Source organism: Ochotona princeps, chromosome 3 (genome assembly GCF_030435755.1).
Source record: "Ochotona princeps isolate mOchPri1 chromosome 3, mOchPri1.hap1, whole genome shotgun sequence".
NCBI lineage: Eukaryota > Metazoa > Chordata > Mammalia > Lagomorpha > Ochotonidae > Ochotona > Ochotona princeps.
Window position 1 is genome coordinate 74,697,874 of NC_080834.1, and position 20,402 is coordinate 74,718,275.

The 20,402-nt window shown below is 36.9% G+C and overlaps 1 protein-coding gene across 1 annotated transcript in view; it reads right to left on the bottom strand.

Annotated features, from left to right (window-relative positions):
* Positions 1 to 20,402, bottom strand: part of MYH15 (myosin heavy chain 15) — a 144,335-nt gene that overhangs the window by 83,504 nt on the left and 40,429 nt on the right. The window contains exons 13-18 of the mRNA XM_058661281.1: positions 19,191 to 19,340; positions 18,586 to 18,756; positions 8,876 to 9,055; positions 7,336 to 7,468; positions 1,055 to 1,122; positions 187 to 274 (exon numbers count right to left, since the gene is read on the bottom strand). Coding sequence (XP_058517264.1) covers positions 187 to 274; positions 1,055 to 1,122; positions 7,336 to 7,468; positions 8,876 to 9,055; positions 18,586 to 18,756; positions 19,191 to 19,340 — 790 coding nt within the window. The remainder of the gene's footprint in view (positions 1 to 186; positions 275 to 1,054; positions 1,123 to 7,335; positions 7,469 to 8,875; positions 9,056 to 18,585; positions 18,757 to 19,190; positions 19,341 to 20,402) is intronic.

Below are 20,402 nucleotides of genomic sequence, written 5' to 3' on the forward strand. Positions count from 1 at the left end.
GCATTTGAATTTCAATTCTAAGGCAATATTGAACAGGTGTTTCAAAGATCTCACTTTCAACTTAAATTTTTTCCTTATAAAATTTTACATTTATATTAAAGATTTCAGCACATATTTCTGAAAAGACTTACAACATAGCTAAAATAAAATGTGTCCCTCTATGTAGAGTAGAATTCTAGCTCTTACCTGGTGTTTTGTTCGTGTTGGGTTTTATACATCTTACAAAGTGAGGCACTGTTGATTTCAGATTAGTCATCAATTTATTCAAGTTTTTCTAAAATAAACAAAGCAATAAACACCCTATCACTTTTCAAATCACTAAAAACACCACTTGCAAATGTCTTCAAGTTTGTCAATTTTATAGCCAACATTAAACCACTAATAAAATAATGAGTTCAACATTTTTCCTTGTTTATCAAAAATAAATTGCTTCTTTCCTTTAGAAAAGAAAGCTTTATCTGACACAGAGAGTTGCATTGTGAATAAATTCACACTTATTGTTGTTTGGTAGCAATAACTTAGATCGAGGTAACAAAATGGGAAAATGGAATTTTTCCCCACATTTCCTATATGTAGAAGACCTACATATTCTCCTAGAGAATATGGATGTGTTGATAGGATAGATCCACTTGGAGTGTAATGGCAGCAAGGTAGAGCAGGAGAAGACAAAAATCAATTGTGTGGATTAATTTATTTTAGTTCCCACAGGAGCTGAAAATTTAAATGTATCAGTTGTGCCACAATTAGTCCTTTCTTGAGAAATCTGGAGAAAGAGGTCAAGGAGGCAGCTTACCTACCCATGTGACCAAGGAAAACTCTGGGAATTGTGAGGTGTCATGACCTAATATTCATATCAACTGGGAAAGTTTAGAAAGGATAGATGAGCAGATATGAGGTACTCACATTGTCATCTAAACTCCTTGATACCAAGAAAAAGTTTGATGTTTTCAGATTAAATTATGAAACTTACGCTTATTTCAAGGTACAGAATTTCAAATAAGCAAAAACTGCAGATTGTGAAACAGTTAATATATGAAGATGCAATTAAAATTACTTTATGCAGAGATGCAACTGTTTGGAATGAAGCTCCTTTCTTGTATCTCTTCTCCCCACACTGTAATGCTATAAAAAAGGAAAGAAAAAATTATAAAGATATGTGTTTCATATTATAATACCTTGTTGATGAATTCATTAACATTCAAGAAACAATATGGCAGTATCTACCAAAAGCTTTATAATATGCTCTATAACGTTAAATGTTTATTTCTGGTACTTTTTCTTAAGGCTGTGCAAAAACAGTGACTAAATCTTTATTTAGGCAACATAAAAATAGGCAAAAGTTGGGGACCAATGTGATGGCAATGTGGGTAAAGCCACTGCCTGCAAAACCAGCATCCCCATGGATTCGTTTCTAGCCATTTCCAGCTCTTTGCCAAATGGCCTGGGAAATGCACTAAATAATAGGGCTGTGTTTTGACATGCTAGACCTAAAAGAAATGTATGGCTCCTAACCTGGGTCAGTCTCAGCTCTTGCAGTCATCTGGAGAGTAAGCCAGTATGTGGAAGAGTCTCTCTCTCTCTCTCTCTTTTTCTCCCTTCCTTCTTCCTTACCCCCCTGCCACCCTCTAGAATGCTTTCAAATGAATAAATAAATCTTATAAAAATTAAAGATACAACAAAGAAAAAGGCTATAGACCAATATCCCTGATAAGCATTGATGCAAAAATCTTCAACAAAATCCTAGCTATTTGAATCCAACAACACATCAGAAAGATGTTTCATCAGGACCAAATGGGATTTGTACCTGGTATACAGGGATGATTAAATGTATGCAAATGAATATATACAATACATTAGCAAGCTGACGAATAAAAAGCATTTACTAAAATACATAATTTTTTTATGATAAAAATCCTAAGCAAAGTGGGCACAGAACATACACTCCTCATTGCAAATAACGCAACATAAAAAGCCCATGGTCAGCATCATATTGACCAGGGGAAAGTTGAAGGCATTTCTACTAAGACCAAGCATCAGACAAGGATGCCCACTCTCACCACTGCTAATCTGTGTAATCCTGGAAGTTTTAGCTACAACCACTAGACAAGAAAGAAAAATCAAAGGAACACACCTTGAAAAGAAATCAAGCAGTTCCTATTTGCAGATGACACAATCTTCTACACAGGGGAACCAAAAGACTCTAGTAAGGGACTCAACAAACTCATACAGGAGTTGGTAATGTTGTAGGATATAACATCAACACAATAGTCTCTATATATGAACAACTGTGTGATGATAAAGACAGTAAGCTCAGCCCCACACACAATAGCTGCACAAAAGTTTACATTGGAATAAATTTAAACAAGAATGTGGGGGATCTCGATAATGAAATGTAGACAAGGATGTGAGAGATCTCTAAGAAAAGCAACATAAATATTAAAGAGGGAAATAGAAAAAGACACCAAAATATGGAAAAATCTGCCAAGTTCCAAGATTTGTACAATTAATGTCATCAAAATATCCATACCACTCAAAGCAATTACAAATCAATGGGATCCCAATCGAAACAACTACAACCTTCTTCTTAGCTCTAGGGTAAAAAATAATGCTAAAATTCATATGAAAACATGAGACCCCCAAATGGCTAAGGCAATCTTAAACAACAAAAACAATATCGAGGGCATCACAATACCAAACTTTAAGAAACACCACAAGGAAGTCTTAATCAAAACAGCCTGGGACTGACAAAAAAAGCGGAACTAAAGATCAACAGAAGAGAATTGACATTTCAGAAATGAACCCACACACCTACAGCCAACTAATCTTTGATATGTGAACAAACATCAGTCCAAGAAGAGTCTTCAACAAACGGTGCTGAGAAAATGCAACTATGTCCTCCCAAAGCATGAAACAAGACTCTTGCGCTTACACCTTATAGAGAAATCAACCCTAAATGGATCAAGGATCTAAATCTATGGCCCAAGATTATTAAATTACTAGAGAAAAAATCACAGAAATGCTACAAGATACAGGTTTAGAAAAAGTCTTCTTAGAAAACATCCCAGCAACACAGATAATTAAAGCAAAAAAAAAAAAAAAGGATTACACCAAGCTAGGAATCTTCTGCACTACAAAGGAAATAGTCAACAAAGTGAAGAGGTGATCAACAGAATGGGAGAAAACATTCTGCCAACTATGCAACTGATAGAGGATTAATATCCAGGATCTATAAAGAATTCATGAACTGAATTACAACAAAAAATAAGCAATCCAGTTAATAATTGAGCAAAGGATATGAATAAGCATTTTTTAAACAATGAAATTCAAATGGACAATAGAAATATGAAAAAATGCTGTTTCACTAAGCCATCAGGGAAATGCAAATAAAAACCACAGTGAGCTTCCATCTCACGCCAGTTAAAAAGGGTATCATTCAAAAATCAAAACATAAGACATGCTGTCGGTGGGAATATAAATCTGGAAGATAATATGGAGATTCCTCAGATGACCCAAGTATTCCACTGATGGACATTACCCAAAAGACATGAAATCAACATAAAAGAAAGTTATCTGTATTTTGTTTTTATAGCAGCTCAATTCACAATAGCTAAGGTTTGGCATCTACCCAGATGCCCATTAACTGATAAGATAAAGAAATGTGACACATATACACTATGGAATACTATTCAGTCATTAAAAATAATGTTATTGGTGAATATATAAAATGCTGGAAAGCATACTATCAAAATACTAAATTTTAGTCTGTGTTTATAAGATTGTAAGTAGCTGTTGTGTTTAGTTTTTCAAAATCATTTGCTTTTGGCAACATTTGTGTATCACCTGCACTACTCATAAAAAAAAGTGAGTCTGCTTTTATTTTCTGAAGCAAAATAACCTGTGCCAAACCAAGTTGTTTCAAAATGGTTGAATCGTGTTAACTCACTAAAATGTACAACCACAATAACAAGCTCCATAGGCAGCTTAGTTAAAATGGAGAACAATCAATAACAAAATTTTCTAGACTTGAGTACAAACTGTACAGAGACAACTATCATTTTAAAAACATGTTACACATCACTAGATATCAGGGAAATATAAATCAAAACCACAATGAGAAATCAATTCACCCTTGTGAGAATGGTTAACAACCAAAACACAGAGAATAATAAGTGCTGACAAGGAAGTAGACCAAATGAAGTAAGTCCGTATTGCTGGTGGGGATGTAAATTAGAGCAGCCTCTGTGGAAAACAGTGTGGATATTTCCTTAGAAACTATAAATGGACTTGCTATATGATCATCCAACCCTTCTCCTGGGTACAAACCTAAAACATGTGACCACTACATAACAAAAACATAACTGCACCACTACTCAGAATAGCCAAAATTTAGAATCAACCAAGGCGGCCATCAGAAGAAGAATGAATGAGGAAAACATTATTTATCTACAAAGAATGAATAAAATTCTATCATTTGCAACAAAATGAATTCAAGCAGAAGTCATGTTCTTTCCATATGAAGCTAAAATTTTTACAACAAGCAGAAAAACAATGAAGGTATCAGTATTGCTGCAAATATAGCTTCATAAAATTTTGTTTATTTGTTGTCATGCCAAGGTTTAAAAATGTAATACCATGATAATCTTAATGAACCATGATTATTTTTAAACTGCAGTCTATGGGTGAAACCACCATTTTTCCACTTAAATATTATTTTCAGTTATTTCTATATTCCCACTAATTAAGAGGCTTTTTGCCTTTAACTGAACTTATTTAGTGAAGTGTTGGGCCCTTTTACTGTAAGGAATTTTTTTAAGATTTAATTTTTTTTATTGGAAGGGCAGATATACAGAGGAGGATAGATAGGAAGATCTTCCGTCCACTGGTTCACTCCCCAAGCGGCTGCAAAGGCTGGAGCTGAGCCAATCTGAAACCAGAAGCCAGGAACTCTTCTGGATCTCACACACAGGTGCAGGGTCCCAAGGCTTTGGGCTGTCCTCAAGTGCTTTCCCAGGCCACAAGCAGGGAGCTGGATGTGAAGCAGGGCTGCCAGGACTAGAACCGGCACCCATATGGGATCCTGGCATGTGCAAGGCGAGGACCTTAACCACTATGCTATCAAGCAGGGCCCATGAATTTTTCTTAAAAAAAAAAAGAAAGAAAATGTTCAAAAAATTATTTTGAAAATTTTACAATGATGCTGTAATAACTCTTGGTTGTCATAGATATGTTTATCCTTATTTGAGTATTAGTGCATAAGTGTATCAAAGCATCACACCATAACCCATAGATATGCACATTATTTATGTATCAGTTAAAATTAAAATTTTAAAAATTGAGTAAATATTCTCAAATTCTGAAGTCCTTTATCAATCAAGTTTTTGTAAGTTCCTAAATCCTTTGTTGCCACTTAAGCAGTATTTGTGGAATCTTCATCAAGAGCAGACTGAATTTCAAGAAACCATTTTCTTTGCATTTATAAAATGTAATCATTCATTCATTAAAGTTTTATTGTGAGACTGTAGTAATTCCATGACATGTTCATTATATACTTGTAGCTCCATTTCTGCTGTCATTTCTACCACATTCATAGTTTTCCCCACTGATGTTTCAAACCACTCAAAACCATAGCTTCTTCTCAGTTCCTGTAAATGTTGATATTATCACTTCCTATCATGAACCACAAGTGTATTTAATGTAATGAAGAATGTTAACTCCTTTCTTGAAGTTTCTCATTTACTTTACCTGGAGTGAATAGAGAAATCACTACCCATGCAGATAGAGCTTTATGCAATCCATTTCTATAATAATAAGACTTGAAAGTCAAACTTATTCATTGATTCCATTTACACAATAGATACTGTGTTAACAGGCAAGAAAACATCAATCTCACTATACACCTGCATCAGAGTTGTAAGGCATCTGGTCGCACAAGTCAATGAGTGGGCACATTTTGAAGTGATAATCTTTTCCTTGCTAAGCAGTAGGTCTCCATGCTGAACTCGACATATTCAGCAAGCCATCTAATAAACAAGCGTGAAATCATCTCAGATTTACTTATCCACTATAAGTTATAGGAAGAGTGGATTTTATGCCATTTTGAAGGGTTCTAGGATTTAATTTTAAGTTATCAGCTTCGGTAACCCCGAAAGAAAGAATCAGTCTGTGCTTCGAAACTTTGAAGTCAATATTGAGTTCTCATTTCTAAGCAATATGTTTCAAGATGATACCTGCTTCCAAATAAGGCAAGTTTATCTGCATTGAATCTGTTGTTTAGCATAGCCATTTTCATTTATTAGCTTAGCTTGATTTTCTGGAGAGCTTGTTATAACTTCTATAGCAACATCTGCTGTTTCACCTTAGATGCTGTGCAGATAGCTTCTTTCCTTAAATCTCATGAACCAAAATTTCATGGCTTCAAACTTCTTCTCCAACTTAATCACTTTAGGCCCACATTCTGTATGACCTTTGGCTTAAGATGATGTTGCGGCTGATATGAACTTATACAAAAATCACCAAGATATTCTCTATATCAGCAGTAGGGATGTTTCCCTTAGCATGCATGTGCTCACTGAAATAGCTCTTTTTAGTTCTTTTGAGAAGTTTTCCTGTTTAACACTTATTTACATAAAGGTAACAGGTTTCATGTATTTCATATATACAGTTTTGAGAACATAGTACTTCCTATCCTCCCTCCCTCTCCAGCTCCTACGCTCCATCTTACTTCTTATTTTCTGTTGAATTTTTGCAATAACATAAATGCCACTTACTTTATAATTACCACCTTAATTCTCCACTAAAATTAAATAATTCATGACACCTTGGCTATTTGGTACAAGAGGTCTAGCACTCAGCATATCTTAACTTTTAATATATTACTTACTGTACTTTAGCTGATTTAAAGAGAGAAACATTACTTGAACACATAGAAGATGTTGTAGAATTTTTTAAATGTTCCAATTTGAATGCTATTGTACTTTTAGTGATATGTAGATCCAAAGACAGGGAAAGGAAAAATGGTCTAATAGTTACAGAACACACAGAAATTTGCTAAAAGATGCTGATTTTGGTACAAAAAAAATTTGAAACCCATGCATATATAGTTTTTATAATGCACATTTTCCATGCAATTGCTAATGTCAGTGTACATATGTCTCATAAAACACTAGCATCATTTTGAAAAAGAACCAGCTTAATGCAGACAGGCTAACAAAATAAAATAATTTATACTAGGGGGAGCAAAACCAAATTGATCCAGGGAAGATGGAAGGATTTTAGTAAAACAAAGCAACCATGAGATCCATTCTAAGGCTGAAGAACGGAGGAATATTGACTCACCACTGTCACTACTGATGTAATTTTCAAAAAGACTCGCCAGGACTCTGTTGGAAGACTTCTGAAATACAGCCACCACTGTTTCATTAAGAAGGTCTTTGTTCTTTTCAAGCCAACCACTGATGTTATAAGGTACCTTTGGAAAGGCATGTGGGTAACAAAATGGAAAATTACATAAGTTAACATAGAAAACTATGCCTCACTGTAGAATACATCACAAGTTAATGTAAACACTTTAACACAGTGGTATAATAGAACTGAGTAATATTCCAGATGTCTATTGTGCAATGTAATGAGATCTTCAAGGTTTATCTTTCACACTGTCAAAAGAGAGACAGGAAGAAAAGAAAGAGGAGATGAGGAAGAGAGAGAAAGGATAAAGTAATAGAAGGGAGAGAGAAGAAAAGGGAGGATGAGGGAGAAGAAGGGACTGAAGGAGGAAGGATTGAACGGTGATTCCAGTGGGAATAATTCCAATCAGTAATCCTTCACAGAAAGAACAGATTAAGCAATCCAGCTGTCCTTGACTGAATGAGCACTCATAAAACAAACAGAAAATAGAACGGCATTTAATTCTAAACATCATTTAATTAACATTCCAGGATGTCTAAGAGGATGATTATAAGAAAATCTGAATAGAGTTGGTAGATCATTTTAGGGTAAAATATTATTCTCTCTTTAATTAGATCTCTTTTTGTATCACCCAGGGGACCTGACAAGAAGAAAAGCAGGGGGAAAAATGGGCACACATATCAGCAGAACTTTAAGAACAAACTGTGACTATCATAATAAACCTTTGTTGGCCATAGTTTAGAGACCATTATTAAATGCTGAATATTTCTCAATAAGAAAATATTTTAAAATATTTTGATGAAAACATCAATTGAAGTTACTCATTTGGGGCTGGTGCAATGGCTCAACAGGCTAATCCTCCACCTACAAGAGGCAGTATCCCATATGAGTGCTGGTTCATATCCCAGCTGTTCCACTTGCCATCTAGCTACCTGCTTGTGGCCTGGGAAAGCAATAGAGGATGGCCTAAGTCCTTGGGACCCTGCACCCATGTCAGAGACTAGGAGGAGGCTCCTGGTTCCTTATTTTGGTTCAGTTCTGCTCCAACCAATGTGGCCATTTGGGGAATGAACCAGCAGATGGAAGACCTTTTTCTCTGCCTCTCCCCAACTCTTTGTAAATCTGCCTTTTTAACAAAAAAAAAAAAAAATCTTTTTTTTTTTAAATCTAAGAACAAATGTAGAAAGAAAAAAAAAGCATGCCTTTAATGGTCTCCATCCTTTTGTGGAGCTTTCTGGCTGTTAGCTATAATGATAGAGTACATTTTGAGTTTTTCCACCTCTGTGTATATGGATATGGCTATTCCATTTCCAGGTTGCAAAGGAGTATACTATCTATTTCTGGAACTGAGATGGATACTGTTCTTCTCTTTATTTAATCCAAATTTTGCTTAACTATTACATAGAACTCTGACAGGGTACATTTGAAAGAGTTAGGAAAATCCAGGGCTCCCAGTTCAGAGGTAACTCACCGTCGCAGCGTAATGGACAACTTCAAAGTGAACTTCATATTGCTTCCTTTTATTGGGCTTGGGCTTATGGAGATAAACAGACTTTCCAAAATGGTTGTCAAAGAGTCTGTTTATGAAAGTCATGTCAGTAGCCTTAGGAAACATGCATTCCTCTTCAAGAATGGAGAAGATGCCTGTTGGCTGTTGGAGAGGCAAATGAATAGTAGATTTTTAAAAAACAGAAGCATGAAGCAATATTTTCAGTAGAAAATTGGTATACTAATTCCTTCTCAAGAATCCAATAGTTAACAAAGGGAAAGATCATTACTGCCTACAACTAGCCAGTCATCAACCTAGCAAATATTTTAGATACCTTCTATTAATAATAGTATAAGCAAATGATTCGGCGACACATACATAAAGTGCCTATCCTCAAGGGTTACATTTTAGTGCAGCAAAGATAATAAATTAGTAAACAAAGACATAAGAAACAAATAACTCAGGGCCCAGCACAGTAGCCTAGTGGTTGAAGTCAGCCTTGTGCACACCAGCATCCCATATGGGTGCCAGTTCCTGTCCAGGAAGCCCTGCTCCCCATCCAACTCCCTGTTTGTGACTTGAGAAAGTAGAGGACGACCCAAAGCCTTGGAACCCTATACCAGTGTGGTAGACCTGAAAGAAGCTCCTGGCTCCCGGCTTTGGATCAGCTCAGCTCTCACTGTTGCAGCCCCTTGGGGAATGAGACAGTGGATGGAAGATCTTTCTGTCTCTCCTCTCTGTATATCTGACTTTCCAATAAAAATAAATAAATTTTTAAAAAAAAGAACTTGGTATCATAAAAACTCTGTCAAAGAATTTGGGCAACAAGATAGAAAAAGTTTTTGCTGCTCTGAAAGGTTGTCAGAACAAAAAGAGTAAGTAGAAAACAAACAAACAAACAAAAACTTTCCTGGGAATATACCCAAAGCACCTGTTACATGAAAAGAGACATTCAACCCTGCATTCATTGCAGCATAATCAACAATTGCAAAAACTTGAAAACAACCTAAATGCCCATTGACAGAGGACTGCATAAAGAAACTGTGTTTCATCTATTCTATGGAGTACTACTCGGCTATTAAAAAGAATGAAGAGAAAATGGGCCAAATTTGAGAACATTATGCTAAAGGACATAAACCAATCCCAAATGGTCAGATAACACTATTTTGCTCTATTATAAGATAACTTCCATCAGGAATCTCAATGTTAAGGCTAAGGATTGTCTTGCTCATCTTATGCTGTGAATCTTTTTGTACTTCCTAGTTTTTGTATCTCTCAATAAGTTCTTGTAATTTATTAATTGATCATGCATAAGAGATGGATTGCTTGTAAACAGTTGAGATTGTAAATGTCCATTTCAACATTATTTTGCTACATATCACGAATAATAAAGTTGTAGTTATTAATTGTAATTCCTTTAGTGCCACAAGAGCCATGTACTGGCATCTATTCCTATAGGAAGGTTTTTGATTCCTGTTTTCACTACTCTTGTGATTTATTTTTAAGTTTTGTATTTTGTGGCATTTTTATATTTGTTAACTCCATCTTGATGAACATTCATTATTCTCACCCTGTTGTGGACTGTACTTACTGGTTCTGTATTTTAGGAGATATATAATGGAAGTGTAGCAGAGACTGATATGTTCAGATTTGGAGACAAAGTGCTGTATGTCTCTATGTATACAGACCAAAGATGGACTTCTGGTGAAAGAACTGAATATATCCTAATAGTAAGATAACGAATTCCCTGACAATGTCCATGTCTACATTGTTGGGAAACAGTTCAATAACATGATGGGCTTGTGACTGTTCATAAAGGACATCTACTGTAGACAAATGCCTTGTTAGATTTATAAGCCAGTTTAGACTATCCTAAAATCTGCCAAGTTCAGCAAAATTATGCGTCAACACAATAAACTGCTAAATACTAAAATGAAAACAGACACAAGACAGCTGAATAGCACCCTATAGCCACTTTAAGATGTATAGCAGCCAGTTCTGTGTACAAACAAAAATTGAAGTGTCAATGAAGTAGTCACAGGATGGTGATAAGAACTTGCATTGTTTTAACATACTGGTTATTCAATACCATGTCAATTGTTTCCATAATGCTGTAAATTGTTGTTGATGTTGGGCTGGGGCTTCTAATTGATCAGGATGATATTCTGCCAGCTCTACCTTCAGATCAGAGATGATCTCCCCAAGAAACTGTTGAATTTATCTGGACAATAAGATGCTGGACTCTATGCTTGGTATATGTTTGCAACAAAAGAATTTTGACTTAAGTTGAACTGTAATACTACAACAAGGTGGAGGAATCCACCATGGGGGGAGGGCATGGGGTGGGGTTGGGGGAATCCCAGAGCCTATGAAAATGTGTCACATAATGCAAAGTAATAAAAAATAATAAAATTTTCCTTAAAAAAAAAACTAGAGGGGAAATCAATGTGGGGGTGACCTTCTAGAAGGGCACGGACAACCCCAGAGCCTAGGGAACTGTGCCATAAAACAAAATAAAATATGTTTACAAAAAGCTTTATAGCTCCCTTGAGAATTTTTTTTTTTCTCAAAAGGGCCATAGAATCTCTATCACACTTTTCCTATCTACTCAGCCACTGTAGTTCTGAGAGCATCAGCTCACATGTAAACTAAAGGGATGTGATGTGGTTCCAATAAACCTTAAAAAAATTGGCTGCAGGCTGCACTTGGATCAAAGTTGAAGTTCGTTGATCCCTGTCCTAGACTAGTAATGGTGTTGGATTGTGTACATTCCTTAGACGTGTGGTATGTATTAAAAGTAGAGTTGAGTTACAACATGCTAATGGATAGAATATGGGGTACAAGAAAAAGAGGAGCTCAACATGAGCAACTGAGTAATGAATGCCACAAGGAGATTCTCATTGTTCATAAAAAGTGGGATTAAAGAATAATCTGTATTTTACATAAGCTTCTTGAAGACCACTTGTACACATCACACATACAAAAATTAACACAGATTTTGAGCATGGGCAAAATCAAGGATTTTTAAATTTGAATATCTGTTCTGCCTTTTTGCTTTACTTATGTACTCCACAAACATTTTTGATGCACCTTCTATGATAAAAATCACTGCATAATATATTTTGCTGTTTATGAGTCAGCCATGGGTTCTGGTTCTAGAGTTTCTATAGCCAGTTTCTTCTAGCAAAGAAGGCATGTATACAATGTGTAGAGTACAAACAGATAAAACAGACACAGAAAATTTGTTGTAAGAATTCTGACCTAGGTAGAACACGACATATTCCCAACATCACAGATTTCATGATTTTTGACAAACTGAGGCGTTAGAGACCCTTTTCTTCATCTCAAACATCTAGATGGGCAATATTTACAAAGAATAAAAATATGAAACAGTTTCAGTAAGAACAAAATATTCCAAGTGAAACAAACATGTCTCAGTCCATTGATCTTATGAGCTTCAGCAAAGTGAGAAATACGGAAGAGGAGATGAAAGAGGGAGTGTAGAAGGGAGTGGAACCTGACAGATTAAACAGTTGATTCACCACTATAAGCTTTTGCAGTTACGTCCTCATTGTTTTACCATGTTTTTTCCATGTTAACACTAAGCTTGATTAATACATCAATGAATAACTAACGTGAGACACTCTTGGGATGGTACCTCCTACTTAACAAGAGGGTTGTGGCAAGCCCTGTACAGGGGGATGGCTCCCGTCACAAACAAAGCAGCCTTCTACACCAAAGGACAGTCATTTCCTTGCATCACCAATGGAGCCAGTTTCCACTCTGGGATGAACAGAAGTTTTATGCAATACAAGTGTATTTTTTTTTTCAAGTATCTTGGCCTTTCCTGACAACGAATGCACCAGGATCTCATATGGGCGCTGGTACTAATCCTGGCAGCCCCGCTTCCCATCCAGCTCCCTGCTTGTGGCCTGGGAAGGCAGTGGAGGACAGCCCAAAGCCTTGGAACTCTGTACCAGTGTTGGAAACCCAGAGGAAGCTCTGATTGCTGGCTTTGGATCAGCGTAGTTCTGGCCATTGTGGTCACTTGGGGTGGGGGAGTGAATCATTGGACAGAAGATCTTCCTCTCTGTCTCTCCTCCTCTCTGTATATCTGACTTTTCAATTAAAAGTAAATCTTAAAAAAAGAGAGAGAGAGGAGACTAGGCACTGTGCTTGCCTCTCTTTGAGTAATGGTTTAAGTTCTTTGCTAGTCCTTGCATTTATTCAAATAGGCCTCCTCATTTGCTCTCCCTATCAGTCTGTAACTCTGACATTCAAAATAAATAATAACCTATATTAAAGAAAGAATAGCCATTAATAAATTATTATTGAATAAATATTAAATAAATTAATATGTTAAATATAAATTATTAGTTTCAAATTGTAAGCAAACTAGAATATTTCAAGTGATGGAATGTTTGAGTTAATCCTATAATAAACTTCTGCCTGTGGAAGCCTAGACTCATGGCGCTACTCTTACTCAAAAGCTTGTTCTCACAACCTCCACATACTCATTCAATTCCATGTTTCACTCTAATGTGACCTGTACTGTTTCCTTACAGACTGGGAGCATATGTGACTGATACGATGCAGATCTCATCTGTCCAGCATTGAACGTCACATGTTCAGTCTTTTCTACAGATCTAAGGAGGGAAGCCACAAATGATGAAACGGAAACAACCTAAACAAACGTTTGTCAAGCTGACTAACTTCGTTTCACAAAAGCAAAATAAATTGTTTGGCTTAAAAAATTTTTTTGGAGTTATATCAGAAATTATTTGAATCTTAGGTTGATGCCTTTTAGGAATTGCATGCCTCCTAACTCTAAATATTATGAAAAGAATTACATTAAGCTGGGATAAATGTATTTTAATACCAACTTTAGTTTCAAGTTGGTCTGTAAGCTCATACTAACTTCTTTTAGGATATACGCTATGAAAAAAATCTATTACTGAATTAGTACACACTTTATTAGCTCAAACATTCTAATTTGCTTAGAACTTGAGCATAGCCCCAGGGTAACCAAAACCTGGGTCTCAGCAAATTTTTGCTAGTCAACTGATTGAATGGAAACACTAATGCATGCAGATCTGAGTTCTCGGACCTGGAGTGCTTAGCTGTGATTAATAGACTAATGGTAAAAGTTGTCAGCAACAATAATGAAAGAATGGAGCTATGTAGTTAAATATATATTTTTGTACATAAAAATTGATATAAATTATTCAATTTAATGGCAAAACTCAGAACCTCAAACATTTTAGAACTTTCTTTTGGATATTTGACATTATTAACCCTTCTGACAAGCATAAATTTTCTAGCTTTGAAGTTATTTCGTTGTATAGAAAGAATCAAGTTATTCAGGCCAACTCATATAAAAATATGAATAATGTGATCAACTTATACAATTCAAATTGGACTCAAAACCCAGGAAGATGGTAAGTATTGAAGCAAACTTTCTCTTGAGGTTGGTAAAATCATAAAACCTTATCCTAGAGCCCGGCACAATAGCATAATGGTTAAAGTCCTCGCCTTGAACATGCCAGGATCCCATATGGTCGCCGGTTCTAATCCGGGCAGCCCTGCTTCATATCCAGCTCCCTGCTTGTGGCCTGGGAAAGCAGTCGAGGATGGTCCAAAGCCTTGGGACCCTGCACCCGTGTGGAAGATCTCTGTAGAGTTTGTACTCAAGTCTAGAAAATTTTGTTATTGATTGTTCTCCATTTTAACTAAGCTGCCTATGGAGCTTGTTATTGTGGTTGTACATTTTAGTGAGTTAACACGATTCAACCATTTTGAAACAACTTGGTTTGGCACAGGTTATTTTGCTTCAGAAAATAAAAGCAGACTCACTTTTTTTTATGAGTAGTGCAGGTGATACACAAATGTGGCCAAAAGCAAATGATTTTGAAAAACTAAATAAACACAACAGCTACTTACAATCTTATAAAGACAGACTAAAATTTAGTATTTTGATAGTATGTCTTCCAGCATTTTATATATTCACCAATAACATTATTTTTAATGGCTGAATGTCTCTCCTCCTCTCTGTCTATTTACCTTTCCAATAAAAATAAATAAATCTTTAAAAAAATTTTAAAAAACCTTATCCTAATTCTAATCCCATGAGGGACTTTCCACAAAAGATGAAAAATTCCAAGAAGGATGTAGCATACCAAAGTGATGACATAAAAGTCAAAGCACATTTCTAAATGTATGATTTTAGATCCACGTACTGAGAAATAATAGGGATTCAGGGCAGCATTGTGACGTGGCAGGCAAAGCCAACACTGGCAACGTCAGGCTTCCCACAGGGTGCCATTTCATATCCCAGCTACTCCACTTCTGATGGATCCGGCTTGCCACCAGTGCCTTGAAAAGCAGCAGAAGAGGGCGACCCAACTACCTGAGCCTCTGCTATCGGAGTGGGAAGACTGGAAGAAGTTCCAGGCTCCCAGCTGCAGACTGGCCCAGCACTGTCTGCTGGGAACATCTGAGAAGTAAATCAGAAGATGGAAGATCTCTCTCCTCATTTGCTCTCCCTATCAGTATGTAACTCTGACATTCAAAGTAAATAATAACCTTTATTAAGGAAAGAATCGCTATTAAGGAATTATTTATAAAAATATTAAATAAATACATTAAAATATAAATATTAGTGTTCAAATTGTAAGCAAACTAAAATATTTCAAGTGATGGAATTAATTTGAGTTAATCCTATAATAAATTTCTATATAGTGTTTATATGGAAGAATATTACTGTAAGCTTGAAGAATAAATTAATAAAAATTTGGTGTTAAATGTATTTATTTGTTTGCTTAAAATATAAACTTACATGTGTAAAATTTTTATAAATGAAAATCACTTTTGTTATGCCAGCATCCCGTATAAGCACTGGTTCAAGACCCAGTTGCTTCACTTACGATCCAGCTCCTTGGTAATGGCCTGGAAAAGCTGCAGAGGATAGATTGTCCAAGGTCTTAGACTCTGGCACTCACATGAGAAATCAAGAAGTCCCTGGCTTCCAGTTTCAAAACAGCCCAGCTCTGGTTGTTGTGGTCATTTTGGGAGTAAACCAGTGGATGGAAGATTCTCAATTTCTTTCTCCCTCTCTCTTACACACACACACACACACACACACACACACACACACACACTCACACACGCCTCTTCTCTCTGAAACTCTTTCAAGAGAAATAAATAAATATTTCAAAAATGTACATTATAATACACTTTGACTGTTTTGAATCATTTTTCATATTATTCCAAAACAAGACAAAAAATCAAAGAGAGTTGTCTTTCGTCCACTGGTTCATTTCTCAAATACCTGCAATAGCTAAGGTTTGGCTACGCCAGAGCCTTAAGCCAGAAACTCCACATCGGTCTCCCTTGTTGATGGCAGACACAACCACCTGGGCCAGCATTTGCTGACTCTTAGTTTGCACATTACCACGAGACTTGGACTGGAAACAGAGCCAGGACTGGGACCCACTCTGCTGTGGGAAGTGGGCAGCTCCACAGTGGTGGTAACGGCTGTGCCAAATACTCTCCCCAACTCCTTTGAGTTTTAAACATCCCTGGTTCATTCTCTATCTCAACAAATAAATTTTATCATTAATACTTGCGACAAAATTTCTTCAGAAGGGCAATGCAGCATAAACATGTATTTCCCCAAAGATATAGAATATTTTACAGAAAATTTTAGTATTTTTCATCTCCTGAGCTGAATAGCTTTGACATAATTATAAGAAAACTAATATTTGGGCCTGGCGCGGGGGCCTGGTGGATAGTCCTCTCCTTGAACGCGCCGGGATCCCATATGGGTGCCTGTTCTAATCCCGGCAGCCCTGCTTCCCATCCAGCTCCCTGCTTGTGGCCTGGGAAAGCACTCGAGCATGGCCCAAAGCTTTGGAACCCTGCACCCACGTGGGAGACCTGAAGGAAGTTCCTGGCTCTTGGCTTCAGATCGGCGCAGCACCAGCCATTGCGGACATTTGGGGAGTGAATCATCAGATGAAAGATCTTCCTCTCTTTCTCTCCTCATCTCTGCACATCTGATTTTGCAATAAAAATCAGTTAATCTTAAAGAAAAAAAGAAAACTAATACTTACTTTTCCTTCCATCATCTGATCAATATTTTTCCTCTCATTACTTCAAATGGAAAACACAACAGGAAATTTTTCTGTATCACTAATGTGTTATATGGAATAACTGAAGCTAGCATAACGGAGGCAACACACTTCAGACTTATTAAAAATCAGGTAGTCACAGAGCTACCAGAATGTGGCTCATTTTTCTGCACAAAAAGCAATATCTTCTCATAATCAAAGCAGGTAGACATTGTAGATGACAACAGCCAGAAGCTAACTCTGTCCCTCTTAGGAATTACACTCTTTGTGTTCCCTTTATTATAGAACATTCCAGCTTTAATTATGCCATAAAACATCTGCCAAATCATGCTTGGCTTCTTATTCCTCTTATTATTATCAATTAGCTCATGGTTGACTCGTTGTCTTTTTTTTTTTTAATCAACCACTCCTGCCCCCGGGAAATCCACTGGCTAGAAAAATAAACAAAATCAGTGTGATGTCCTTTCCTACTGGCAATAGTTATCTTAAAGAAAGATGTAGCTTCATCTAAAACGTAACATATAAAAATGATAATCACTAAAAATGGGAGGCCTGCAAAAGACAGTGAGAGGCCAAATACTTCAGTCGCCTCTATTCAAAGTAGTTCAGATTCAAAGTACCATCCAGCATGGCTGAGAACTTTCAGAAAGACAAAGGCTCAACCTATCCTGAAATGTACCCCAAATTCCCTACAACCCACGATGCAAGGGACACTACATGCTTGTTCCTGTGGACAAAACTGCAGAGAATATCACACAGTTTCTCCAGCACAACCTGGTAACTTCTCCGACAGGACAGAGAAAGAGTGTGAGGATATTGGTGAATCCAGGAATAGTACACTGCAGCTAATTTACTAACAAGCCATGAAGTATTATCATAAATTATTTAAATTAACTGGTACTTGTCCAATTAAGTGAACAAACTACGTTTTGCAAGGCAGTAGTCCTGAAGGTTCAGAACCGTTGTTTGCATGCTAATTGGCCAGATTCACTTAGCTGCATTGGTTCTACTCAGTCACCTTTTGTTCATCAACCAGGCCCAACAGTGCTCATATTTTCAGTCCCATCTTTTTCTAGTTATAACCATGACTATTTTCAATCTTCACAAATCTCCTGGTACATTAACAGTGCAGGTCATGCAGAAGAAGCAAATGTGTTCTGACTGTGTTAGATATAATGTGAGAATTCAGTTAGTATACCACAGGTGTATTACAGCAAGACCATTAAGAAATGTTGTACAGGGTCTTCCTGCCCCATTTCTCAATTGTTGTCAATCTGAATTCTGACATAGATCAATGTTGTTTTTATTATTTTGATTTTTATTTTAAATTTTGAACTTTATGATACAATTCTGTAGAGTCTAGGATTCCCTCCCCCCTAAACCCACCACCTGGCTGATTTTCCCCCTATTGTCACAATAGCATAGTCCTTCATATGGAGTAATAATTGCATCAGTCTGTCATTTAAGTGTGCCCCGACATTGCTGGTTCAGACACATAGATCAATGTTGTAAGCAGGAACAATTTTCCAAGTATAAAATTAGACAATGAGAAATATATATTACCTTCTCAATAAAATCTATGCAGGCTTGCAAATCCAGACCAAAATCAATAGACACCCAGTCAATGCCTTCTTTCTCATATTCTTCTTGCTCCAAAGTAAACATGTACTGATTGAAGAATTGTTGTAACTTTTCATTAGTAAAATTAATGCAAAGTTGCTCAAGGGTATTATACTAGAAAGATACAGGAGCAAGTGATAAAAATAAAATTGATAATCACTTGTAAGAATACACAATAAAAAGAAAACTGGAGCCAATATCATATGATGGAAAATGAACCCAACAAATGGCACATGTTCAACTAAATTCACGCTTCACTCAGATACACCCACAAACTAAATATTATAATTGTAAAATAATACTTAAGGATATTATAATTTAAAATCATAGAAGATTTTATCTGTGTCCCTTTATTATGAATTAATAAGTTCTTAATACTGTAAGTTTTAATAATTAACATTGATTATAGCTTTTTCTGATAAAAGTAATCCTTATGTTTACATAGAATGACTCTCAGCATGCTTTAACCATATTTTTTAATGTTCAGTTCATAGCTTCTAACCTTCTTGTAAATATGCACTGGCTTCATTCTTACCAGATATACTTACATCGAGGATTTCAAAACCAGTGACATCAAGGATGCCAATGAAGAACTGCCTTGACAACTTGCTATCCAGGGCTCTGTTGACACGTGCCACCAGCCACTTAAACATCCTTTCATATATTGACTTGGACAGGGCACCAACAGCAGAGATTACCTAGAAACCAGATTGGAAATCTCTTTATCTGATGTCAGTGTTCATTATAGTCCTGGGCATACTCTAGCACTAGTCACCTGCTAGTAAGTCCAGGATGCATTATTAAATTTCTTTGTATATAGCTTCTGTTAACCACAATAAATGAAAAGAAATAGAGCAGCTAAGGAAAAGAGGTCAAGAGAGAGTGAGAAGTTTGCTGATCTATTGTCTCCCATCCAACAAATGCAGATGAGAGAACTCATGCTCATTTGACTAAATATCATGAGGTAAGTGTGACATGTGTTCAACCTGTGGCAATAAAAACATCAGCAGCAGCAACATCCCCAGGAAGCTGGTGAAGAAGGCAAACTCTCAGTCCTCGTGCCAGATACGCTAAATCGGAGCCTGTCCTCTCACACGACCTATAACTGATTCTAGTTGACAAAGACTCTCTCCTTGAACAGGGTGTAATCAAGAGTCTCTGATCTCTTAATTAACCCAGCTGAAGCAAGAATCATGCTAAATCTGCTTAGAGAAAATCCACTCTCATTGATATCATTAAATTCCTCATCCCCCACTTCTGAGGTACTGTGTAAGTTCTTCGTATGCTTTAATCAAGAAATCATTAGAGGTGAAAGCCAGCCAGGAAAAGCCACTGTTCCTGCTAGGACAGGAGGTGAACTGAGTAGGGTTGGCTCAAGAACCCCCTGGCAAGCGCAAAATCTGGCATTGGGAGGGGTTCTGATGGAGGAGCCTGGGCAACTCCTCTGGCAGGACACAGTCCCTGCAGGTAAGCGCGAGAAGCATGATTGGAAACAGCCCAGAATAGGCCATGGAAAGTTTCCCACTGGCATGCATTCGGCATGGGTCAGGAGCAGACCAGGCTGAATCAGTTCATGTCATCCTCTGGCAAATCCGATCACCAGAACAGAGTGTGGAATGGGCCGGGTTTGGTTGCGACAAAACCAGTACACATTATGGAACGCCAGGGCGTGGTTGCCTGTACTGGATATGAATGCAGCACCCATCCAGCACACGTGAGATCCAGGAAGGGAGGGGCAGAGCTGGCGGGGGGGTTAAGGG